General features: G+C 35.8%; 1 protein-coding gene across 1 annotated transcript in view; it reads left to right on the top strand.

The window, feature by feature from the left end:
- Nucleotides 1-24,019, top strand: part of LOC103747790 (CUB and sushi domain-containing protein 3) — a 473,923-nt gene that overhangs the window by 134,448 nt on the left and 315,456 nt on the right. Inside the window, exons 13-15 of the mRNA XM_008850327.1 lie at nt 380-571; nt 6,361-6,487; nt 8,449-8,651. Of these exons, the coding sequence (XP_008848549.1) occupies nt 380-571; nt 6,361-6,487; nt 8,449-8,651 (522 nt within the window). The remainder of the gene's footprint in view (nt 1-379; nt 572-6,360; nt 6,488-8,448; nt 8,652-24,019) is intronic.

Genomic DNA, 24,019 nt, shown 5'->3' with positions numbered 1-24,019 from the left:
TCCCCAATGTTCTTCAGTGTGGAACCATTCATTTGAACCTGGTTAACCCACCAAGAGTCCCATGCTTGAAAGAAATTGTCTCTGCTCCTCCTAGCAGTGAATCATTAACAAAATTTCCTTAAATAAGGTTGGACTGTTTTACCCACTTCCTCATTACTATGCTAGCATTTTTTCCCATCACCAGTAAATTTAAAAAATACCATAAAATAGTGTTCAAGAAAAACTCTCTGTGATTATTATGTGATAATAAAGTTAAATATGATAGTCATAGCCAAGGTGGAAAAACATGTATTCACATTTGAAGTGATAAATGAAAGAAACAATTTATATAAACTCAAATTCCTTTTGACTTTTTCTTTTAATCAATTCATATTTCAAGGTTTTGAACTTTCACATTGTGAAGACCCTGGTATTCCACAGTTTGGATACAAGATCAGTGACCAAGGCCACTTTGCTGGCAGCACAATCATTTATGGCTGCAATCCGGGCTATACTCTCCATGGAAGCAGCCTTCTCAAGTGCATGACTGGAGAGAGAAGGGCTTGGGACTATCCTCTGCCTTCCTGTATTGGTAAGATGCTCTTTTAGATTTTCATTAGCTATGTCTGTGAAATGTTAATACATCAATACATAAAATGCCCAATGTTTCAAGTGATTCTTTGCACATACAACTCAAAAATAAAGAAGTTAATGAATTAATGAGTTTAAATTTATCCAAAGAAAATCCATGTGAAATATAAGGCTTCTTTTCATAATCTGACCAATGTATACTTTTATAAGGTATATGAAGTCATTATATTTCTGCTTTTTATATAAAATTTAACTCACTGAAATATTTGTTTTTATTATATATATTTTATGCAATCTCATTTATTAGCTTTATATTAATTTACAAAATCATTGCATGCTACAGAATCAAAGTAAACACAAGAATCTAGTCTCAACAAAAACAAAATGAAACAAAAACATCCTTTTGTGTATTAATCTTTTTGGAAAAAAATATAAGAAATTTTGCTGCTTTTTTATATATGATAGCATGGAAGTTAATTGCACTATGAAAAGTTATATGAAAATCTTGGATAAGATATAATGTCTCCATGAAGCTAAAGAATCATCACTTTATTTATTTTTTGGGTTGGTTGGATTTTTTTATTCCAGTTATTGAAGATCAGATAATAAGTGAACATAGGGGGAGAGAGAACAAATACCCAAGTATCTCTACAGACATTTTGCTGTTGTTGTCCTTCACGCTCAAAAGATGATCTAGGAGCCAGACTTGGTGGTGCATGTATTTAATTCCAGCACTAGGGAGGGAGAGGCAGGTGGCACTCTGTGACATTGAGGCCAGCCTGGTCTATACAGAGATTCCTGGCTAGCTGGGGCTACAAAGAAACCCTGTCTCAAAAAGACCATAAGAAGAAATAAAAATCAAATATTTTCTGTTTGAAATACCAGGACAACAAAAGAAAATGACATTGTAATAAAACCCTAAATCCCTAGTAGGGGATATAAACAGGATTGTCAAGCTGTTCATGACTGCATTTATGAAGAATCAAAGGCATTGCTTCAGATCAATGTTGATAAAATTGAGGTGCACCTTTTAAAAACAGATTTATTGGGGCTGGAGAGTTTGGCTCAGTGGTTAAGAGCACTGACTGCTCTTTCAGAGGATGGGGGTTCGTTTCCCAGCACCGACATTGCAGCTACGACCGTCCTTAACTCCACTTCCAGGGGAATCTGAAACCTTCTTTTTGACAGCCCCAGCATTACACTCACATACATGCAGGCAATGCACTCAGTCACATAAAATAAAAATAATAAATAAAATATTTTTAAAAACCAGATTTATTGAGATTTAATTCATACAATTCCATACATGTTTAATAACCATGGAGACATGAACTTTATTTAGCAAGTGGAAAATTTCTGTCATTTTAATTTTTTACCAGCTGCATAATATATTGCAACTAATTTCAGGGTGTTTTGATGTACATAGACCTCTGCTGATTTATTGAAACATTGGCTCACACAGTGACAAACATGCTTTTATTTATACCATCTGTAATCACAGTCCTTTAATTTCAGAAAGCATGTTAATTTTGGATAGATTATGAAGCTAATACCTAACACAATAATCAATGTTAATCACCAAAATTTAAGGATCTGGACTATGGCCAATGATCAAACCACTGTCATGGATTATGAAAAATGTACCAGGGAATAATTATCACTGATATTGTCTTCTTTGATATTAATATGAAATATAGTCCTAAAACATTTAGGGCTTTAAAAATCATAAAACAGTCTTGTATTGTGGTGCACACCTTTAATCACAGCATTTGGGGGGCCGAGGCAGAGGATCTCTGTGAGATCAAGATCAGTCATTGGTGCTACAAGGAAATACTGTCTCAAAAAAAGTCAGGAAACAATAAAATTATAAATATTGATTTGATATGCTACCCTTAAAATTAAACATATATTTTTGGATTTTTAGGGTATGTTCAGCAGAGATGAAATATTTTCTTAATTTTATTTATTATTTTTATTTTATGTGTATGAGTATATTGCCTGCATATATGTAAGTGCACCCATGTCACGCAGTGCCCGTGGAGGTGAGAAGAGGGCATTGGATCCCCTGGAACTGAAGTAACAGACAGTTGTTAGCTGACAGTTGTGCTGGGAACCAAACCTGTGTGATCTTCAAGAGCAGCCAGTGCTCTTATTCACTCTCCAGCCCTCAAAACATTTTCTAAAATGATCTTAAATGGAAAGTTATTTGATCTGAGATAAGAAATTTTGAATTGTGCTTGTAAAAAACCAATGCATTTTATGTCCAAGTAATATCATGACATGATAATTACAAGGTTATGTCAAATTTGTTAATGATGGGAGCTAGAGAGATGGCTCTGCAATTAAGGATACTTGCAGTTTTTCCAGAGGTTAACAACCATTGATAGCTCCGGTTTTAGGGGATCAGACACACTCTTCTGGCCTCTGTGGGACCTTGTATGCACATGGTGGACTTACATACATTCAGACAAAACATGCATACATATGAAATAAAATTAGCAAATATATTACTAAAAATCTTTAATCATGGATCATCAAGTTCAACAGCTATAAAATTTCCATGGTCTTAGAATACGAAATGCTGTTTACACTGGTCTCTCTGCTGACAACTAATACCTTTACTATCGGATGAAAGCTATGGTTTTCTTCTGCTGATTAACTTAGTAAAATGTGTAATGACTGGGGCTGGAGTGATGGCTCAGCGGTTAAGAGCACTGATTGCTCTTGCAGAGGACCCGGGTTCAATTCCCAGCAACCACATGACGGCTACAAACCATCCTTAACTCCAGTTCCAGGGGAATCCAACACACTCTTCTGACCTCTGCAGCACTGCACGACACGGGTGTACTCACATACATGCAGGCAATACACTCATACACATAAAATAAAAATAATAAATTAAAATATTAAAAGTAAAATAAAATAAAATGTATAATGGCTATGCATTTTTTTTGGCTTTGCCAAATACAAAACTTTTGCTTAATTACTTGGGTATTTTCTAGGCATTGATTTTTCTTAAAATTCCATATGAATCAAACGAACCTATTTGTGTGTGTGTGTATGTGTGTGTGTGTGTGTGTGTGTGTCTTTTTGAGACAGGATCTCCCTGAAGCTATAGGTAGCCTGGAACTTACTATGGAGACCAGACTGGACTTGATCTCACAGAGTTTTGCCTGCCTCTGCCTCCCAAGTGCTGGGGTTGAAGAGAGCAAACAAATCTAATTCGTGAAGAATCGTATCTGGAGAGTTATTAATGTGTATTCCTTCTTTAAATGTTTTTACTTTTTCTTTATCCTGGAAACACACATATTTAGACTGTGAAACCAAGTGCTGAGTCATAGCATAACAGCTTAGTTTAGGTGAAAGCACAAAGTCATATTTACAGCAAAGAAATAGGTAGAAAAAATCTGTACTAAGTTCAAGACACAATATTGCATACAAAACAAAAACTGCATAAAAGATAATCTAGAAAAATAAAATATCAATACTGTTTTCAAAATAATAAATACATGCTTAAAATAGTGATAAATCCTAAGGAGAGGATGGAAAATAAATATCCACGAACGGTATGGTTGTAGATTTCCCAATAAAGTTTTATCTAAACAAAATGATAGGGACAAATATACTAAACAAAAATTAATACTATTTTACCTAAATAGCACCTATTTTAAAGTTGCAGTGCAAAACAATATTCCCTAGGCTTCTGTGGGTATATCAGTCAAGGTTCTCCAAAGACACAGAGCCAAAAGAACCTCCCCACAGCAACTGAAGACATTTCTTTATTTTTAGGAATTTGTTCATGAAATTCTATGCATTAACTTGTCCAAAAACCATAGAGTTGATCAACAAGTAACAAATTGAAACAGGAATTGGTGCTTCAGTTTTGAAAGCAAAATCTTCTTTTCTTAAAAAGTAGTTTTTCTCGGGACTGGAGAGATGACGCAACGGTTAAGAACACTGGCTGTTCTTGCAGAAGACCCCAGTTTGAATCCCAGCACCCACATGGCAGCTAACAACTGTCTGTAAATCCAGTTCCAGGGTATCTGACAACCTCTCTCTCCTCTGTGGGCATTGCACGAGACAGGTGCACTTACCTACATGCAGGCAATACATGCATACACATAAAATAAAAATAATAAATAAAAATATTTTTTAAAAATAGATTTTTTCTTGAGACCATCCAACTGATGTGATTATGTGCACTTTATTCAGGGTAAACCTCTTTACTAAATTAAACTGATTATACATAAAAAATATATTATATGCATACATAGCTACCTTAGCGCCGACTGAACTAAATAACTAGGCACTACAGCTTAGCCAAGTTGACACTTTTACAAAACTAAACATCATTGTATTTCAACATCATGTCTAGATCTTTGAAATAACTCTGTATATATGGAGATTATAAACTTACAGTAGTGTTACTAGATCTCTTCAGAATAATAAATATCTCTGGCCTTTTTATAATAACACTAATAATAGTGTTAAACAGAAACAAAACTGAAATCTGTGTAAGAGATACAATTCAAAGAACAGAAAACTAAATATAAGCATTTCATCAAATATTTAATTTAAAAGGAAAATGTATTGGTTTACCCTTAAGAATAACCTGTAGAAATTTTAAATATACAATTTATTGTGATAGTTTCCATGTTTCTGGAGTTTGCTCTGTATATCAATATAGTTCCTACTATACTTACTCTTTTATCTAATATAGAATGTTCTTCCTAAGTTGTTTATTTCACTAATGTAAAGTCCCTTTGATATCACAGTAGTAACAAATAGTATAAAATGGAGAGTAAAACTCTCAAAAAATAAAATTTTAATTATGTAGCAATACTCACATTTAAAATTTTTTTTTATTATTTTTATTTTATGTGATTAAGTGTATTGCCTGCATGTATATGAGTGCACCCGTTCCTGCAATGCCACAGAGGTCAGAAGAGGGCTTCAGATTCCTGGAACTGGATTTTTTTTTATTATTTTTATTTTATGTGATTAAGTGTATTGCCTGCATGTATATGAGTGCACCCGTTCCTGCAATGCCACAGAGGTCAGAAGAGGGCTTCAGATTCCCCTGGAACTGGAGATAAGGACAGTTCATGTGGGTGCTGGGAATCGAACCCTAGTCCTCTGCAAGAGCAGTCAGTGCTCTTAACTGCTGAGCCATCTCTCCAGCCCCGACAATGCTTACATTTTTAATTTAATGAATTGTATGAAAATTAGACCCACTTTTAATCAAAACCAAGTAAGAAATCCAATAAAAATGCCACTTTGACTTTTGAGATCTTAAAAGAGAAAATAATTTAGAGACAGTTAAAGAGGAATAAAAGGACAATTAAATTTAGAATGCCTGAGGGACCACAACAAGGCGAGTTTTTCTCAAAGGCGGGGTACAAAATGAATTATTCACCCTATGATTCGCTAGCACGGAGCAACTTACCATCTGCTTCCCTTTTAAAATTATCATTATTTAACAACACGTCTTGAAATGTTTTGAAGTCAAGCTGTGGGTTTTGAGTGTGTCCCTTTTTTGTTCCAAAAATTGGTTTGTTTTATAGTTTTTTCAGTGATCTGACTCAAGTCTGTGCTACTTTATTGTACTATATATTTCCTGTTTCAAGAAAAACATTCATCTAAGAAAGTCTATTCAGATCTTTACTTTCTCTAAGATGAAGCATGCATGTTTTATTTAGCTTAATGTGAAAATACTCATGAGAAATTTGTAGATTTCTTTGAAAAGATTGTTATTAAATTATGACTTGAAATTTCATTATATTTCATTAGCTGAATGTGGAGGTCGTTTCAAAGGCGAGTCATCAGGAAGAATCTTATCCCCTGGTTATCCCTTTCCATATGATAATAATCTACGCTGCATGTGGATGATTGAGGTAGATCCAGGAAACATTGTCAGGTAAGTAGATTTCACTTTCTTCAAATTATTATGAAATCAGATTTTCCTGATCAGCCATTATATACATTATCAGTTAACATCAAGAATTTTCAACATGCTTACCCTTTGTAAGGGTCAACATGGCCTTCCATGTGCTGATTCATAGGCTGCTAGAGTAATTCATACAACCCCTGTGCAAAGTTTTCATGATTATATTGGGGCACAACAATTCAGAGTATTTTTTATGTTTCTTGTGATCTTTGTTCTTTCAAATCATTATGGTTTAAGATACAGGATCCATCATTTTGATCAATATACAAAATTGTGCAAGTCATTAAATGAGACCTCACTAAGATAAGGAAGAAATAGAAATGGAACAGGACTAAGCATCCCGTGTCTTCCCTAGTCTTGGACATATTACCAAAATACCTGCTTTCTGATCCTTTCCCTGTGTTTGATTTCCCTTTCCCACTGAGTTTTGGTAGGAAACTCATATATCTTCATGTTGTGGTCACCTATGTAAGTCTAAAACCACTGCCTTCTAAGTCCACATGTCAAGTTTACAGGCTATCAAAGCTCTCAGTCCCAGTTTTGCTTTTGGGCTTTGGCTGGGTTTGGGTTACTGAACCACTCCTCCTTGGCATATGAACTAGTTACTCCATTGTAAGTCAAAATAACTTTGGAACCTAAAAACTGTGACTTGATGTAAATCGAATTCTCAACAAGCTCCACAATTGTCGACTCCAGGGAACTGCTGGAGGAGGCATGAACTACTATATTGCTTTTGCAAGGCAATGTGAAAAACTCAAACTAGACTATGGTGGATCTTTCCTCAACTTTTTATTTTTAGTCTAGATCATGCATTAATTTGTCTAAGTATTAAAGCTAGTAAACTTTAAAATACTAAATTCAGCAATGCTAAAGCATATTTTTGTTAATTTCTTCCCAATATATTTTATTGAATTTTTGTGCATTTTATACACCTTAATTATATGTAGAACCCTTCTCCTATTTGATAACCCACCCACCATATTTTGTGCATCCTGTCATATATATTAAGGCCTATCTAGTCAAGTTTGTGTCCCTAGATATCCCTCGGTATGAGTTCATTCACCTGAACCTGGTCAGCCTATCTAGAGTCTCTCCCTTAAAGACCAACTCTCCCTCACAGAGCAGTGATCAGCTACCAACAGATCCTCAGCTATGGATGGGGCTTCTTGCCCATTTCCCCAGTTCTATGCTGGGTTTTTATCTGGCTTGAGTTTTCATGGGTCTTGTTTATGTTGCATTTTTAACTAAAGAACAATAGTTGATAGTCAACTTACATATCAATCATGAGCCATTCATATAGAATCAAACATGTTCATGCAATTGAAGTGCTAAGTTTTTCACTTGGCACAAAAAGTAACAGATGATAATTCTGTCTGTGTTAGACATAAAGTAGAACAGCTTCAATATGAAGCAGTGGTAAAAATACGCATTGTGGACTCAGACAATTGAATTCAGTACATGACTCAGTCACCCTTCAGGCAATTGTTTAATCCACTCACCACATTTGTAAAATTGAGATAAAAATGGTTCTTGCTCCATTAGTTCATTATAATGATTAAATAAAGAAAATGTTTGTAATGCATTTTGCAGAGTAGCTGGAGCATAGGTCTCCCATAAATATCAACTTTTGTTATAACAGCTAAATTTCACAAACACTGAAAAGAATGAGCACTTTAAAAAATTATGTAACTTGCAAAGATGATATAATATTATTTTTGCCATATTTTAAAGAAGTAAATTATGCTGCTGAAGTGCATATGTAACTGTACTACATTCTTTAAGATTTATATGTTATTTGCACAACTCATTTTTTAATCTCAGAAAAAGTAGAGGAGAGAAAGAAAAGTCACAATTCATATTTGTTCTGTTCCTTTGCGAAAATTTTTCTATTCTTTATTTGAAATAATCAGTGATATATGATTTCCCCACAGCCTGCAGTTTCTTGCTTTTGATACAGAAGCATCGCATGACATACTCCGAGTTTGGGATGGTCCACCGGAAAACGAGATGCTCTTAAAGGAAATTAGTGGATCTCTTATTCCCGAAGGAATTCATAGTACTCTCAATGTAGTAACTATCCAGTTTGACACAGATTTTTATATCAGCAAATCTGGATTTGCAATTCAGTTTTCAAGTGAGTCTTTCTTTCAATTTTTTAAATGCAAAAAAGAATGCAATGTAATGAATCCTGTTAAATTTAGTCTTCAATACTTTAATTTTTAAATATTCATGATCTTAAATATTGTTTATGATTTTCCTGTTTCACATCAGGTAAGGTAAATATACTTGGGAAAAAGAAATGCAGTTAATTTTGTGTTTTAATTGTTGGGTCTTTCCCATTGTCACAACAATTATCCTTAAATAAAAATGGCCTTAAAATAACTCAGCTAATGAAATAACTATATCACAAAGGCTTGTGCATGTTGAGCACCCCTCATTTAAATGCTTGGGGAAAGAAGTGTTTCACATTTTTGATGTTTATGAGTTTGGAGATATTTGCACTTAATTAGCTAAAATATCTTGATAATGAGATAAAAGAAAATTCATTTATGTTTCATATGCTCTGTAGAAATACAGTTTGGACATAATTTTTAGAATAGTCTTATGCACCTGCATTTTCACTGAAACTAATTACATGAGGTCAGGTGTAGATTTTTTCACATTTGAAGCATTTATTCAAATTAGATATACTCAAGCTGAAATACCATAAAATGCAATATTTTAAAGTGTGATAGTTTTGTACCTAGAGAAGAAATAAATAGTTGTCATTGTAAAAGAGAAACATGAGCTAGGGAGATAGCTCTGTGGATAAGTGTGCTTATTCTGGAAGTGTGAGAGCCTGAATGTGAATCCCCCGTCTCCACATAAAAAGCCTGTGTGGCATGACTGCATTTGTCTGTAACCTCAGTATTGGGGAATGCAGACAGAAGCATCCTGTGAACTCGATGGCCAGCCATCTTGGCTGGAATGTTGAACTTGCAATTTAGTGAGAGACTCTGTTTAAGCCAATAAGGTGGAGAACAGCACAGCAAGATAGCCAAAGTCCTGTTCTGGCGTTCAAATGCATGCACTTGCTCATGTGTATCAGCACACTCATATGAATACAACAAACACACACACACACACACACACACACACACACACACCACAAAACATTCATTTATTCCCTATTCCCAAACACACATAAAGCAACCTCATAATTGGGTCCCCAATTATCCTTCAGTGTGGGGTCTGTCTACCCACTGGAACCTGTTAAACCTTCCAAGATTCCTGTCCTTGAAAGAAAGTTTATTTTCCCCCTAAGTTTCCAAAAGTTCCTTAAGTTTGGTTTGGGTTCCTACTCACTTCCCATTACTATGTTGTGATTTTTATCTGGTTTGAGCTTGCATGGGACTTGTGCACGCTGTCACCATTGCTGTGAGTTTATATGATTAACTGACAGGCCGTCTGAAAAACTCCATTTCCTTATAGTAAGACATCACCTCTGGCTTTCACAACCTTCATGCTCTCTCTTCTGGAATTATCCTTGAGCCTTGGGATGCAGAAGTTTGATATAGGTGTCCCATTTAGGGATAAGCATTCTGCAGCCTCTGGTTCTGTGCACATTCGCCAGTTGTGGGTTTCTGTGTTAATCTACCTCTGTTGTCATTATCAAGTGAGAGTTGAGAGATGCATTAATCTGTGACTATAGCCATAAGTCATTAGGAGTCAGGTTAATATGATAACTACTTAGTAGGAAACTAGTATTAGGCCCTCCCATGTGTCCTAGGATTATCTAGTCTAAGCTTCCTAAGCCTGATAGCAATGTCAGATGTGGGGAGGGTTAAGTAACACTACACCCCACAGTTTTTACCAGTTATAGTTTTTGTTAAAGATATTAAATGCATATTCATATATATCATTGAAAAAATAAAATTCTTTAATCATAAGATATCATTCATTGAAAATAATTAGCATTGTTGTAGGTTAGTTTCCTTTTTGTTTCTATTGCAATGATAAATGGTTAAATATATCCTGTATTATAAAAGAAATTTTAGTGTTGTGATTGGAAAAAATGATTGAAAACTTGAAAATGTAAATCCAGTTTTTAATTATCCTTGCTAACACATTATCTCTTTGAGAATGTTATCTAATGTATCCTTTACTTCCATATTCTTTAAAAATTCCACTAACTCAACTCATGCCTATTAACATTCCATCTGTGTGAAGAAGGAATACTAGTTATGGAGCTAGCACAACAGAGCATGTGTCCTGTGTAAGTGACTATTGAAATGATTTGTATCATAGAGCCCAAGCTTATGTGAGAGAGATATCCAAAAGTGAATATGTATGAATTATTGCTTTAATCATATCTTTTGAAAAAGACAATGATAAAAATTGAAGAAATAAGAAATGATGCTATAATTGGTGAACATAAATGACTTCTTTCTATAAATCAATTACCAGTTAAAGGTTTTTACTATTTAGAGTACTGATTTTTTTCCTATATATATTTTTTTTATGAAGTAGAAATAAGATGCCAGAGACTGTTAAGCCTCCATTCTTGCTAATGGTAGTTGACAGTTAACGAGTTTCTCTAAATTAGTAACACAGAGTGCTTTCTGTTAAAACAGTCACTGTGATTGGAATCTGTGTACTCTAATGTGAAAAAGTATGTAGGGATGTGAGTATCCATGATTTCAAAGTGTGTACCAGTTTTTTACCTTCATTTATTGGGAATTTTTATCGAAGTTTTGTTAGTAAAATTGATATTCCATATATATTGTGTTTGTAGGGCATATTAAAGCTTTAGAAACATTGTATACTTTATTATGACTTTAATAAATCTCCTTCATAGTAGACTTTTATGATGAACAGAAATTGCTACTACTGTTTGAGTACAAAATCTCCTTATTAAAGTAAGTTTATGTTGAGCATAGTACACTGTGATTCACATCAAACAATGCCAATCAGTCTCATGGACAGCTTTTGTAATGCACATGTTTACAGATCTTCCAAAATGGGAAAGTTTATAGTGGAAATGTTTTTCTGACATCCTGATTAGTACTGAGAACCCCCATTTATTGCTTTTAAAAGCATGAGCTTATTTAATCCTCACACCTGTATGAAATATGCTCTACCCTTCCTTTTTATAAGTAAGTACAGAGGTTCAGAAAGTCAGCTGATTTCTTCAAATTCATATAACTAGATGGAAATGTGACCTATACCCCCGTGTTTGAAGGGAGATGAGTAGCATATTTGGTAAGTAGCAAACAGTTAGCAGTTTATTATTAAATCATGATTGAAAATACATATATAGATAGATGTGTTGGAGGAAAAAGAAAACATTTATCTATACATTATTCTTGCTGTATAGTTGTTTTTTTTTTTTAATCTTAGTCTAATTGTTTTCCTGATTTTGAGTCAGGTACTCCATCAAAGGTCGCCCTGCTCTCAAAAAGAGTAAAGGTAGAAAACAGGCTTTCCTTTGGCCATTTTACCCAAGAGAGAGACCAGATAATTTTCTTATGGTATTAGAAATGAGGAACTGTATAATTTTTACAATAAGCACACAGTTTAAAGGATGTTAATGAACTACCGGCTAGTTATCTACTACTATAGGACAAACGTGACCTGCAGGTCAGAGGCTGCTACTTCAGTGCCACCAAAATTCCTCTTTCCTGGAAATCTATTCATTCACTCATTCACTCATTCACTCATTCACTCCTTCACTCAGCCTAGGACAGTCTACTAAAGACCACATGTAAAGCACATTAATCTAATTTCTCACATGCATCTTCATGTTCATTCAGGGAAATATTCATACATACACATTGTGCATGTGTGCTCATGCACACATACAAATGTGCACAAAACACACATATGCACACACAAGCACACATGCACGCATGCACGCACTCACTGCTGCTGCTTTCTGCCACCAAAACTTCCTTCTCCTTGCATGATGTTTTGGATTCTTGTGCTTAAATTCCATTCATCCTTCCAAACTCAGTGTTAAGAATCCTTCTTTAGTAACACATTTTTCTGGCCCATGAGTCTTGCCCTAGTTGTGGTATATCATCAAATGAAGATGAGAATAAATACTTTAGCACTTCATTTTCCTTGAGAAGTTTTAATTGTATGGTCTTCATTGCTCCAAATATATATGAACTATTTTATTAGCAAATATCTACATAGAGCCAAGATTTTGTTTGGGTAATAATATAGTTTATTTACCAAAGCTAAGATATTTTAAGATGGATACTCTTAAAAATTATGTTTAATAAACACAAACCAAGACAGCCTAGAAAATAGCGATGCATTGTCATTTTTTGTGAAGTTTTGATCAGTGCTCCTTTATGCTGCCTCTAATCCATTCCTATCCACTTTTGAGTAAATAGCAGTTGTTTATTGAAAGAGAGAAATCAGTAACAAAAGGATGAGACACAGAAAATGAAAGTCTTCACCAACAATTGCAAACAGTGAAATGCATTTCACGAATATAGCTGAAATGTAGGTCGCATAGCAACTTTGTAATCATCAAACTGCTTTCAGCAGCCTTACAACGTCTATTTCATGATCTGTCCATGCTTTGTATTTCTGCCACCTTGCTTCTTGGTTTTAGCATCTCCAAAGCACTTGTGCTTAATCAGACCTACTTAAGTCTGACACCAGCACCTCATGCTGTCCTGGTGCTGTCCTTGCTTCCCGGCAGTCAGCCTCTATATTCCTCGCTTAAATTTGTAATCTGCCTGTCTCATTCCACTTCAGTTCCACAGGGAAGATATCAGGGGGTATCATGCTGTCATTTGCCCACAGAATACTTGATTTTGACAGAGCATTTTGTGCACTCTTCACTCTTTGACCTCTCCATTAAGAATCAGTTCCTGCTGGGTAATACAAAATAGTAAGGCTCATAACTTCTACTGTTAAAATTCTCAAAGAAATAGATGCCTTAGTGAGGAGAGGTTGAAGCCTGCCAGCCTTAAAGGACTGCAGGATACCACTGCCTTTGTTCGTATCCTCATTATTGTTAGTGCCCCAGTAAGTCAACTAGCCACTCACTTCATTATCCTTCCAAAACTTTCTCTGTTTTACTGCCTTGACTGGCTGTCTGAACCACAAAATACACGTCATGCTACTGTTTAAAATTACTTGATGTTTGGGGTTTAATTTATTTAAAAAATATTTTTTTTAATTTTATGTGTACAAGTGCATTGTCTGCATGTATATAAGTGTACCTGTGTTGTGCAATGCCCTCAGAGATCAGAAGACGGTGACAGAATCCCTAGAACTGGAATTATAGTCAGAGGTTAGCCACCCTGTGGGTGCTGGCAACCTAACCTGTGTCCTCTGCAAGAACACTTAACCACTTAACCACTGAGTCATTTTGCTAGGAACTTGGAGTTTAATTTTAAAGTGAAAACTCTGGCATTACATTTAAAACCTCTAAAATATGCACCCAACCAACCTGCCAGCTTCATGGTCTCAATATTTATTTATACACATCCAACCATCTACAAAGCCCTGGAAGGACACTAGTCTAATTTCTGCTTCTTTTACAAACTCTCATTTATATTTTTTGAAAACTCATATTCAAAATCTAATTATTAGTCATTTTCTAAGCCTAGGTCAAACAACACTTCTAGTATGCATGACTTTAAGGCAGAATCACTCACTATACTTTCCCTTTGCTGATACTATGTAATATCATGTTGGTACATTATATTAGAAATATTGTATGTCTCCGTTTTCTTAAGACAGTTCTAGTTTTTATGCCTGTTGTCCTGACCTCTTGACTAGTTTAGCATTTATTCTATATTTTCCACTTTTAGTAAAGTGTCATTGCTAACATTTTAGTAAAAATCAGCTACACTGCATGTTTTAGATGTGCTTTCTATTTTAACCTATCTGATAGTGTGTGATTTATGTTTCAGATGCTCTTCGGAATTGTAACAAATGGCTAAATCTGATAGACAAACAATGATAACCAGTATTTTTCCAACCTCTTTTCAGATCCCCCCCTTTCAAGGACAACATGTAGGACATTTATAGATATAGTGAAAAATTTTTAGATATCAACTTCCTAACCCATTCTGGTCATGGATAGTAGCAAGAAAAGCATTTGACACTATTGCCTTGACAGCCAGTTTTGTGTGCCAGCCAGATATGTCATAGACTTTGCTCTAGTATAAAAGCTACACAAAGCTACCAGGTCATGATTTGTGGGAATGTGTTCCACAAATCAGAATTTGTGAAAAATGTGTTCCTACAGTGCACAGAAACAGAAGCTAGCAATGGAGTATACTTGTAGTTTATTTCATAGTGTAAATTCAAAACTATTTTATCATGAAATGGATTTAGTAATCTTATAATAAGCCTTTACAGTCTCAATAGGATTTATAGTATACTGAACATAAACTTCCTAATAATGCTCATATCTGCCAAGATGCTTATAAGGAAAGTGAGTTCACCTGAAGCAGAACCCTGAGGAGACCAAACAGAGAGAGATTACCAATGTCATTCCACAAACCCATCCTGGCAAAGTTGAAACTAAGCTCCAGATGAAAACGATAATGGATTTAGAGAAATTTTGTATTACTATTTTTAAATCTGAGCATTTATATCCACATATACATTGTACATGATAGTTATTACTTTGTATGTGCATGCGTGCATGCAAGTGTTTGTGTGTGTGTGTGTGTGTGTGTGTGTGTGTGTGTGTGCATTTGCAGAGGACAGAAGTTAATGATAAAGGTCTTTCTCAATGACTTTCTTCTTTTCTTCTTTTTTTTTGGGGGGGAGACAATCTCTGTCTGTAAACATAAAGCTTACAGACTTGGATAATCTGGCTACCTGCCCAGCAAAATCTAGAAATCTGTTTATCTCCCTCCTCTGTCCCTAGTGCTGTTGTTACAGATGTTGACCACTGCAGCCATTTTTTAAGTGATCCTTATACTTGCAAGTACTTTACCAACTGAGTGATCTCCCAAAGACACCTAAGTCATTACTTTTAAATTTAGTATCCCCCAAGGTCTTAGGTTGTGCTGAGAGACTGGGTTCTGACCTCCATTGGTGCAGTGGCTGTGATCTCAGCAGACTGCCAGAGAGTGCTGGTTCTGGCCTCCCTCTGGTTTAGGGGCTGAGAATGCAGGGGACTGCCTGAGAGCACCAGGATCCTGTCTCCATGTGGTGAACCCTTTGAGAGGGAACTGACACTGATTCTAACTACTCCAACAGCTATCAAAATGCCTGAAAGCAAATTCTGAATCCATCACACTCAAGCCCAGCCTTGGCAGACAAAAGAGAAATGAGGAGGAACCCAATAGAGGAACGCTTTTGTAAGCCCTTGTCAGGAAATTCCAATGGACTATCATATGAACTTTTGAAAATTGCCCTGTTCTGACGTTTTTCTAGTTCCCTGTCTGTCTAGAAGTTATAATGCTAATTATTCTTGCCTTTACTTCTCCTTCACATCTCCTATTCACCAATCAAGGACTTTCCTTTCCCCCTACAGATAAGAGTTATGCAATTTGGGAGTCTTTTAGATAGACCCATTGAAGGGGTATTCCAATTACCTCACCCTGCATCCCTGTTCAGCATGGAAGAAGCCAGAGTGGTCTGTGTCCCAATTCCCTATTGGCAATTTGGATAACCTCTTCAGAGGATGGTGTGATAAGAATAGGAAGTACGAATTGGCTAGGCAGGTAGGGTAAAGAGACCCCCAAAGAAAAGTAGCCAGTTTCTTGGCTAAAACCTTGGGCCTCTTAGCAACATACTCTGTTCTAAAGGCCAAAAATGTTGAAAATATTTGGGAGCTTTTATGTAATCTTAAAAGATTTTAGGGTTACCTCTTCAGAAGAGGGAATGTTAGAGTAACCCAAAGCCCCATAAAAAAATAAATAAATCAAAGAAGAGAAAGAGTATATGAAATTATCAGAAAAAAGTGATGGAGAGATATGGGAGGAGTTGGAGGGGAGGGAGTGGGCATAGATTTGATCAAAACACTTTATATGCATGCATGATTATCAATAAATTATATTTTTAAAAAGGTCTTAGGTTATAGGCAAAACATACTCAAATTTTTTGCCAGAATGTAGCATGCATGGCCTCTAGTCCAACTTCTGATGGAGTCTTGAATTTTATCTGAAAGATTATGGATGCAATCCTTATTATCTGCAGTTCTTTTGACATTTTAGTCTGAACCCTCATAAAAGATAAATTTTTTAAAAAGAGGAAAGTAATGTTGTCTACACATGACAGAACCACTGCACTCATGAACTCACAGCTGCCATGCTTGCCTGCATAGGACCTACACAGGATCAGGCTGGGCAACATTGTAACATGGAGAGGGAAGGGGCTCATGAGCCCCCATTCTTAACTGAAGACCTATAAACAGTTGACACATTCTGTGGAAGGAGAGTCAGTTTTCTTTAAGGATGTGGCTTCTGTGAAAGGTAGATTGATCATGCTCCAGTGGATGGTTCCACTCCCAGCAGTATATGGGCAGTACAAATTGGAGTCGATGGGTTATTAAATTTAAAAAACAAATCACAAAATTAGGGGAAGTAGAAAGATAGGGGTATTTGGAAGGAGTTAAGGAGAGGAGTTGTGGGTGAATATGATCAAAATACATCATATGATGTTCTCAAAGAATTATTAAAAATGTAATATATAGCACCTTTATTATTTTTAAGAGTATTGTAAAATTTCCATTCTTATTTTCCTTTGTCTCATGAATTATAAAGAAGAAAGTTCTTAAATGTCCAAAAGTTTTTTCCTTATTGTTATTGACTCAGTTGCATTATTACCAAAGATTAAAATCTACGTGATTTCGATCCTTTGAAAATTTTTGGAATATGCTTTACTGCTCGGAATGTGGTCAATTTTTTTATAAATCTTTCATGTTTAACTGACAAGAATCTAATTGGTGGATGCTGGCTTCTACATAGTATGGCCATTAAATTGAGCTTTTAAAAAATTATCCATTAAGCAATGCTTTTACAATACAGGATTTCTCCATCTGTTATCCCCTAAGTCTTCCAAATTCTTTCCCAAAAAATCTTTCCAGGGACTTAGAAACCAGCCAGTCAGATGTAATGAAAGCAATGACCCAATTTCTATTGTGCAAATTTTCTGACAATTGTTTTTGCAATTTTGTTATCAAATTATCAGAGAGAATAATTTAAAGGAATACAATTTTATTTTGTTTTGCTTTATTTCAGCGTTCCTGAGAACTGAACTCAGAGCCTTGCATACACTAAGTAATCACTCTACAACTGAGGCATATCATCAGATCTTTTAAATTGTTTTTTGTTTTGAAGCAGGGTCTGGTTAAGCTACCGAAACTGACCTTCGTCTAATTATCAGCCCAGACCAGCTTCAAATTTGCAGTCTTTCTCAGCCTATGAGTAGCTGGCATGAAAGTCATGCGCCATTATGCTGAGCAAGGAAGAAAAAGTTATTTTGATTCATGTTTTCTGACCATTCAGTCAGTGGCTTCTGATCCCATGCTTTTGGTCAAAGTATAAATGTGGTGGGAATTTGTGTGATGGAGGAAATTATTTGTTTCATGGCAGATGATGAATAGAGAAAGGGAATATATAAACAGATGAGGGCAACATATAGTCTCCAAGGGCATACCTGAAGTTACAGACTTCATCCAAATAGCCCCACCTCCTAAAATTTCCTGAACATCCCCAAATAGCAGCACCAGGGAACCCAGAATTCAACAAGCAGATCTGTAGGAGACATTTTGTATTAAAACCATAATAGGTGATAATTTTCATTACTTTAACCTTCCAGTCTGACAGAAACATTCAACTTTGATTATATGGACATTGACTATATCATGTATCTCACATAAGTTGACTTATGCAGATTTCTTTATGTGATTGGCTTATTTCATTTAGTATAATATCAACAGATTCAGGTTACATTACCACGTACTGCAGAGTATGTTTTAAGGTTGAAATATTCTTTTCTAACTTTTCTCTATGTGCATATACCACATTTTATTTGCCTATGAAAATTAAGAAACAACTTGGCTGTTGTGTAAAGTTCTGCAAAAAATGTGGGAATACTGTCTCTTCTAGATTCTGATTTCAAGTCTTTTGAGTAAATACCCAGAAGTGGGTTTGCTGGGTCATATGGTTATCCTATCTTTAATGACTTGAAACCCTACTGTATAAGACTCTGTAGTAAATATTCCATTTACCTTTGCTCATGTACAATATTCCTAATTTCTACATACTCTTGCCCATACTCATCACATATTTGTGTGTGTGTGTGTGTGTGTGTGTGTGTGTGTGTGTGTTTGACAGGCTCTCTCTAGTCCCATATCACCTGGAAGTCACTATGTGAACCAGGCTGGCTTTGATCTTAGAGACATTTGCCTGCCTCTTCCTCCTGAGTGCCCATGTGAGGTCATATATTAATGTAATTTTACTTAATGTACTTGATGATCAGTGACATCAACTATTTTTTTCATATGCATTTTTCTCATTTGGTGTCTATCTTGGTTACATGCATTTTCAAGTCCTGATCCCATTTTTTTTCTGTTTTGACTTGGCATCTTACTACATAGCCTAAATCAACCTCAAAGCAGCAAACCTCCCACTCTAGCCAGTTGAGTAGCTAGAACAACAGGCATTCCTCAAAACCAACTGTCCCCAAATGAAATTTATTACAAATCACTTATCATTAACTATAAGCTATGATGTGAAGTCATTTTCCTGTACAGGAGAATTTAGTACATCTTGATTCCAAAAAAGCGTCAGTACTGAATCTCTGCCAACTATGTCTCAGGGACCATTGTGGAAGAGGGGCAGACAAATAGTAATAGCCAGAGATGGTAGATGATTACAAGGAAGTAGAGCTTTCAAGACAACTGGGAAGATACTTATATAAACTTATAGCAATGGTAACAACATGCACCAGACCCATGTGAGCTCAAACCAGACAGGAGAAGGGGAAACGGGTTAGAAGACCCAACATTAGCTGAGGAACTAATGGTGAATGATAACTACTGGGAGAGGGGCAGTTAATTGTCTTTTTCTTTAAATTATTTATTTAATAACCATATACTTGGAGAATTTCATTACATCAGCATTGACATATTCAATAACAATTTTGAGAACTAGTATGTATCTCTTACAAAATTGGCTGTACATTTTTAGGTTTACAGTTGAATTATTAGTTGTACAATATTGTACTCAGTATAAACCCTATAAGACATGAAATTAAATGACATTTTAACTTTTAAAAAAGATCTCCATTTCATTATTAAAATACAGGGTTTCATGCAGAAAATTTCATTTTTAATGCAATTGACATTATTACTAGTCATAGTCAGTTACTTTCTGAACTCCTTAGCATCTGAGCATGGATATAAAGTTGTCAGGTAGATTTCAATGATAACGTTTTTCACATCTACTAATTATTAAGGAGCAAATTTTTATGCTTTGAAGAATTATTATTTTTTAGTCATTTTAAAAAATTTTTAATAACTCCATGATTAGAAGCTTTTCACTACAGCTTTAGCATATTCAGTAATACACTCCAGAGCAACAGTACATCTCTTTCACAAGTGGGTGCAAGTTTCTAGGTTCACAGTTGAATTAATATAGTTATATATTATTGAACTCAGTATAAGCCCTGTAAGACATAAAATTGAATGAGTTTTTAACCTTTAAAAAAGATCTCCATTTCATTTTAGAATATATTGTTCCTTGCAGAAAGACTCATTGTTTTGGCTATTAACATGGAGATGTTGACGCATGCATCTCTAATCTGTATGTATCTGATAAATACTACTCATAATCGGTTGCACTTAGATCCTTGGTGTCTGTGTATGTCTATAAAGTCATCGGGCAGGTTTCAATGGTATTGTTTATCACCACTACTAATTAGCATGACATAAATTTCCATGCTTCTTCTTAAAAAATAATACATTTTTTAAATTTGTTGATTTTGATTGTGTATGTGTGTGTGTACCACACAGAACATCCCGAACCATCTCTTTCAACTATACAACCACTTCCCAGATAGCACCCTCCCATAGGTTCCCTCCCCCCACTAGAGCCCTTATACTCTGATATCCCTGCTACTGTCTGCTCTGTTGTTGGTACCCCCAGACATTCCCCCTACTTGACCTTCTGGTGAATCTAGTCAGCCTATCTAGAGGTCTTTGCTTTAGGAAGGTCAGCTGTTCCTCATCTAGTGGTAATCAGTTATCAATATTCCTTTAAATATGATTGGGGTCTGCTGTTCATTTTCCCAGTTCTATGCTGGGTTACTATCTGGAAGTCACTTTGACCACCCTGGCCAACAACTCAAAAGAAGGTATCACCTGTCTGGCATTGTTGCTTGTTACATAGCCTTTAGCTATGCATATGGACTCTTAAGAAACTATATTGACCCCTTTATTCTTTGGTTATACATTCCTTGTGGGTGTTTAGGGCCATACAGTTGGCTCAGATACACCAATTTATTTTCATTCTTAAGGTCCTTTGAGGATCTGTGCCTCAGGGGTCACATGGGCTTGGGCAGAGCCCCTGGCTCCTTTCTTTTACCAGTTCCGCCTATGTGAAGATAAGTATAAGTTTCTGCCCGACCATGGTTGGCTTCTCTTGGAAACATAGAGGAAATTATTCCTCTGTGTTGACCCTCCTCTTTGTAAACTGGAAATTGGTTTCAAGTCCATCTGGTGGGGTCTCCTCGGCTTCCTTGATCAAGAAGATGGTGACCCACCACCATTAGAGGACATTTTGCGAGCTGCTCATAGTCCCCTGGAACTAGTCGACCTAGGAGGGTAAGGAGCAAAAAGTGTCCTTTATGTCCCTCTGAAAAAAATTGTATAGGCCTCATAGTATGTCTGGAAAGTTAGTTCCACCAGTCTGGTACTTTTAATTACTGTGTGTTATGTGGATAAATCTTGGGCAAAGACCAGTTGTTCTCCAAAGACCAGTTGTTCTCAGATAAACGTTACCTAGACATATATTTCTTGATCTGCTATGTATAATTGTCAGTAGGTTGTAGGACTAATATGGTTCCCTATGATTTTCAAAACTAGCTAGGCATTGTTTGTCTCTTGGATTGTCTCACCCCTCCATCATGGTTTTCACCCTTAAGGTGTCCCCATTTCTTACCTTTCTCCCTTAATAATACCCTTCACCTATGGTCCTACATCTCTTGAGCTCCTTCTTTCCCTTTATCCCCTAGGTTCTTTGTATATCCTTCCCTCCCCCATCCCTTAAACTAACCCAATTTTTATCCATATCTCCCTCTTTAAGGCCTGTTTCCTACAATTTTTTTTCTTTCAGGTTCTTTCTTTTCCTTTACCTCCCTGTTTCCTTTCCATTATCCTGGTTCCAGTAGTTATGTCTGGTTACATACTCACTTATCAGGGCCTGGTTCTAGGATCCACATATGAGGGAGAACGTATGTCTATTTTTTTTTCTGAGTCTGCGTTACTTCACTTAGTATAACAGTTTCTAGTTCCATCCATTTACCTGCAAATTTCATGATTTCATCTTTCTTTACTGCTGAGTAAAACTCCATCATATAAATGAACCACAATTTCACTATCCACTCATCAATTGAGGGACATTTATGTTGCTTCCTTCTCTTAGCTATTGTGAAAAGAGCAGCAACAAACATCAATGTACAAGTGTCTATGCAATAGGATGAGACCATTGGGTATATGCCAAGGAGTGTATTGCTGGGTGAAATGGTAGGTTCATTTGTAGTTTCTAAGAGCTCTCCACACTGCTTTCCATAGGGGTTGAACCAGTTTGCAGCCCCACCAGCAGTGGATCAGTGTTCCCCTTTCCCCACATCCTCTCCAACATTTGGTATCATTTGCTCGCTTGCTGGGGTAAGATGAAATCTTAAAGTGGTTTTAATTTGCATTTCCCTAATTATTAGTGATGCTGAACATCTTTTAAGATGTTTCATAGCCATCTTTATTTCTTCTTTTGAGAACTCTCTGTTTAGCTCCTTAGCCAATCCTTTGATTGGATTGGCTAAGATGCTTCTTGTCTTGGTTCTCTGTTTTTTGAGTTCGTTATATATTCTGGTTATTAAACCTCTTTCAGATGTTTCACTGGTGAAGATTTTCTCCCATTCTGTGGGTTTTCTGTTTGCTGCCTTGATTGCCTCCTTTGATGTACAGAAGCTTTTTAGTTTAGTGAGGTCCCATTTGTTAATTCTCGCCATTGTTTCCTGAGGAATTGATGTCTCGTTGTGAAAATCCTTTCCTACACCCATATCTTGTAGGTTTTTCCCAATGTTTTCTTCTAACAGTTGCAGTCTGTATTTTGAGGTCTTTGAGCCATTTGGAATTGACATTTGTGCAGGGTGAAAGTTAGGGGTTTAGTTTCATTCTTCTACAAGAGGAGATCCAGTTTTGCCAGAACCATTTCCTGAACATGCTGTCTTTCTTCCAGTGAATATTCCTGGTCCCTTTGTCAAATATCAGGTGGCTGAAATTGCATTTACTCATATTTGGGTCTTCAATTTTGTTCCATTGATCCATGGGTCTATTTTTGTGCCAGTACCATGTTGTTTTTATGACTATAGCTCTGTAACACAGCTTAAAACCTGGTATCATAATCTCCCTGGCATTGCTCTTAGTGCTCAAGGTTGTTTTGGCTATCCAAGCTCTTTTGTGCTTCCATATGAATCTTAGGATAGTTTTTTCCATTTCTGTGAAAAATGAAATGGAAATTTTGATTGGCATTGTGTTGAATCTATAAATGACTTTTGGTAGGATGCTCATTTTCACAATATTTATTCTTCCAATCCATGGTCATGGGAGATCCTTCCATCTTCTGATGTCTTCCTCAATCTCTTTCTTTAAAGATTTACAATTTTCTTGTAGATCTCTTTAATGTCTTTGGTCAGGTTTATTCTGAGATATTTTATTTATTTATTTATTTATTTGCAGCTGTTGTGAAGGGTAATGTTTCCACGTGTTCTTTCTCTGATTGCTAGTTATAGGTATATAGAAAGGCTACAGACTCTTGTAGGTTAATTTTGTAACCTGCCAGTTTACTGAATGTGTTAATAATTTCTTGGAGTTTTGGGGTCAAATTTTTGCCATCTCTTAGATATAATATCATATCATCTTCAAAAAGGGTTAATTTGATCTCTTCTTCTCCAATCATTACTCCTTTAATTTCCTTCCCTTGTCTTATTGCTCTGGCAAGAGTTTCAAGTACTATGTTAAAGAGAAGTAGAGATAGTGGACAGCCTTGTCTGGTTCCTGATTTCAATAGGAATGCTTCCAGTTTTTCTCCATTTAGAATGATGTTGGCTGTGGGTTTGTTATATATGGTTTTAATTATGTTGAGGTATGTTCCCTCCATTCCAATTCCCTCTAGGACTTTGAACATAAATGCATGTTGAATTTTGTCAAGGGCCTTCTCTGCATCTATTGAGATGACAATCTGGTTCTTGTCTTTGAGCCCATTTATATGATTTATGATGTTAATTTACTTACATTTATTGAATCATCCCTGT

The sequence above is a fragment of the Nannospalax galili genome, unplaced genomic scaffold (assembly GCF_000622305.1).
Source record: "Nannospalax galili isolate Female #2095 unplaced genomic scaffold, S.galili_v1.0 scaffold1485, whole genome shotgun sequence".
NCBI lineage: Eukaryota > Metazoa > Chordata > Mammalia > Rodentia > Spalacidae > Nannospalax > Nannospalax galili.
This window is presented reverse-complemented; position numbering and strand designations above follow the sequence as displayed.